Source organism: Lagopus leucura, unplaced genomic scaffold, assembly GCF_019238085.1.
Source record: "Lagopus leucura isolate 7727_CA_CO unplaced genomic scaffold, USGS_WTPT01 34216-0_obj-0_obj, whole genome shotgun sequence".
NCBI classification, from domain to species: domain Eukaryota; kingdom Metazoa; phylum Chordata; class Aves; order Galliformes; family Phasianidae; genus Lagopus; species Lagopus leucura.
This window is the reverse complement of record NW_024968396.1, coordinates 3,027-4,561: the sequence shown is the minus strand read 5'-3', so window position 1 is coordinate 4,561 and position 1,535 is coordinate 3,027. Positions and strand designations below refer to the sequence as shown.

Here is a 1,535-nt window from a genome sequence, read left to right as displayed (position 1 = left end):
GGGGAAAAAAAAAAACCCAAACCCAAAAGCTGTGTCAGAAGTGGGATTTGAACCCACGCCTCCATTCGGAGACCAGAAATCCCGCAGGGAAGAGCTGAGCCTTGAGTCTGGCGCCTTAGACCACTCGGCCATCCTGACACCCGGCCGACTTCCTCCCCCCTCCTCATCCTCGTTCCTCCCCCCTCCTCATCCTCGTTCCTTAACACAAGGCTGCGGTTTTTTTTTCCGGACCCGATTCTCCGTTTTTTGGGCCCAAATCGCGGTGGGAATTCCGAGGAGGGCGGCTGACATCACAACGGCTTCGGGACAGGCGACCAATCGCGGCGCCGGGTCGGAACGCGGCCCCATAGAGCCCTCATAGGGCTTCCGACGGGACCCACGGTGGAGGACCGGGGGGGGAGGGAACGGACCCTCATGGCGGCACCCAGCGAGAGGCAACAGCGGAGGAAGAGGAGGAGGAGGAGGCGGAAACTCCGCCGCGTCCAATGGAGGCCGCCGTGCCGAAGGTCCTACGGGGGGTCCGGCAACGGGATGAGGACGGAAGCCCACGGGAGGAACTCGTGCCACGGATGCGAGGTGGAGGAGCCCGCGTCCCGCCGGATGTCCGTCACGGCCAGGAGGGTGATGCGCTCCTTCGTGGCCTCCCTGTCCAGGGGTTTGGTCAGCGATGCGGATCAGCGCCGGCGGGAGAGGCGGGGGTCCTTCATCGGGACCCTGGAACTCAGGGCGGCGGTGGATGCGGCGATGGAGGGCAGAGTGGGGCTGCCTTCCTCATCCTCATCTTTCTCTTCCTCCTCCTCCTCCTCCTACGCTTCCTCCTCCTCCTTCTCCTCGCGGAGCTGAAGATGGAGGGCGCCCGGCCGTGGGGAGCCGCTCCGCCAAGGGGGGAGAAACGAGGGGGAAGGGGGAAATAAACTCAGGGTCCTTTCCGCCCTATGGGGCTCCTGTGTCCGTTCTGTGGGGTGCGGGGAGCATCAGAGCCGGAGCCCCGTGGGGAGGGGGTAGGGGGAACCCCAAAGTGTCACGGGGGTTGGGGTTATAGGGGGAGCCATTGAGTCTGTAGGGAACCCCAATGTTGAGGTTGTAGGGGAACCCATTTACTCTATAGGGAACCCCAATGTTGAGGTTGTAGGGGAACCCAAACATGGAGTCTATAGGGAACCCCAAAATGTGATGTATGGGGAAACCCCAAGCGTTGAAGTATAGGGAACCCAAATCCCTCTCTTTCTCTATGAAAGACCCCAAATCCCACCAGGTTCCCCCTCTGTCCCCCAAATCCCCCCCCTTTTCCCCTACAAACGCCCCCAACCCACCCGCACCCCAAAGCGGCGGGGCGGCCCGAAGGGGGAGGCGGCGGTTATGGGGCGGAGTTGTGGGGTCGGGGTCACCTCTAGGCGGCTCCGGATCCCATCGCAAAGCTTCCGGAGCGGCGCCGCGTTCTCCTCCATTGCGGCTCGCAGTGCGGGGTTGGGGATCCGGCCCTATAAAATGCGTTTTCCCGACGGATGGATTTGATTCCAGGTACCCTTTTATTT

The 1,535-nt window shown here is 62.5% G+C and overlaps 1 protein-coding gene and 1 non-coding gene across 2 annotated transcripts in view; one reads left to right on the top strand and one right to left on the bottom strand.

Annotated features, from left to right (window-relative positions):
- Positions 1-32: 32 nt before the first annotated feature.
- Positions 33-138, bottom strand: TRNAL-CAA. Its single transcript has 2 exons — positions 101-138; positions 33-78 (listed from the first exon to the last, which is right to left on the bottom strand). It is a non-coding gene; the product is annotated as a tRNA-Leu (tRNA).
- A 182-nt stretch (positions 139-320) lies between these two features.
- Positions 321-1,535, top strand: part of LOC122193639 (zinc finger protein CKR1-like) — a 4,024-nt gene continuing 2,809 nt past the window's right edge. Inside the window, exon 1 of the mRNA XM_042894503.1 lies at positions 321-756. Within this exon, the coding sequence (XP_042750437.1) occupies positions 415-756 (342 nt within the window). The 5' untranslated portion in view covers positions 321-414. The remainder of the gene's footprint in view (positions 757-1,535) is intronic.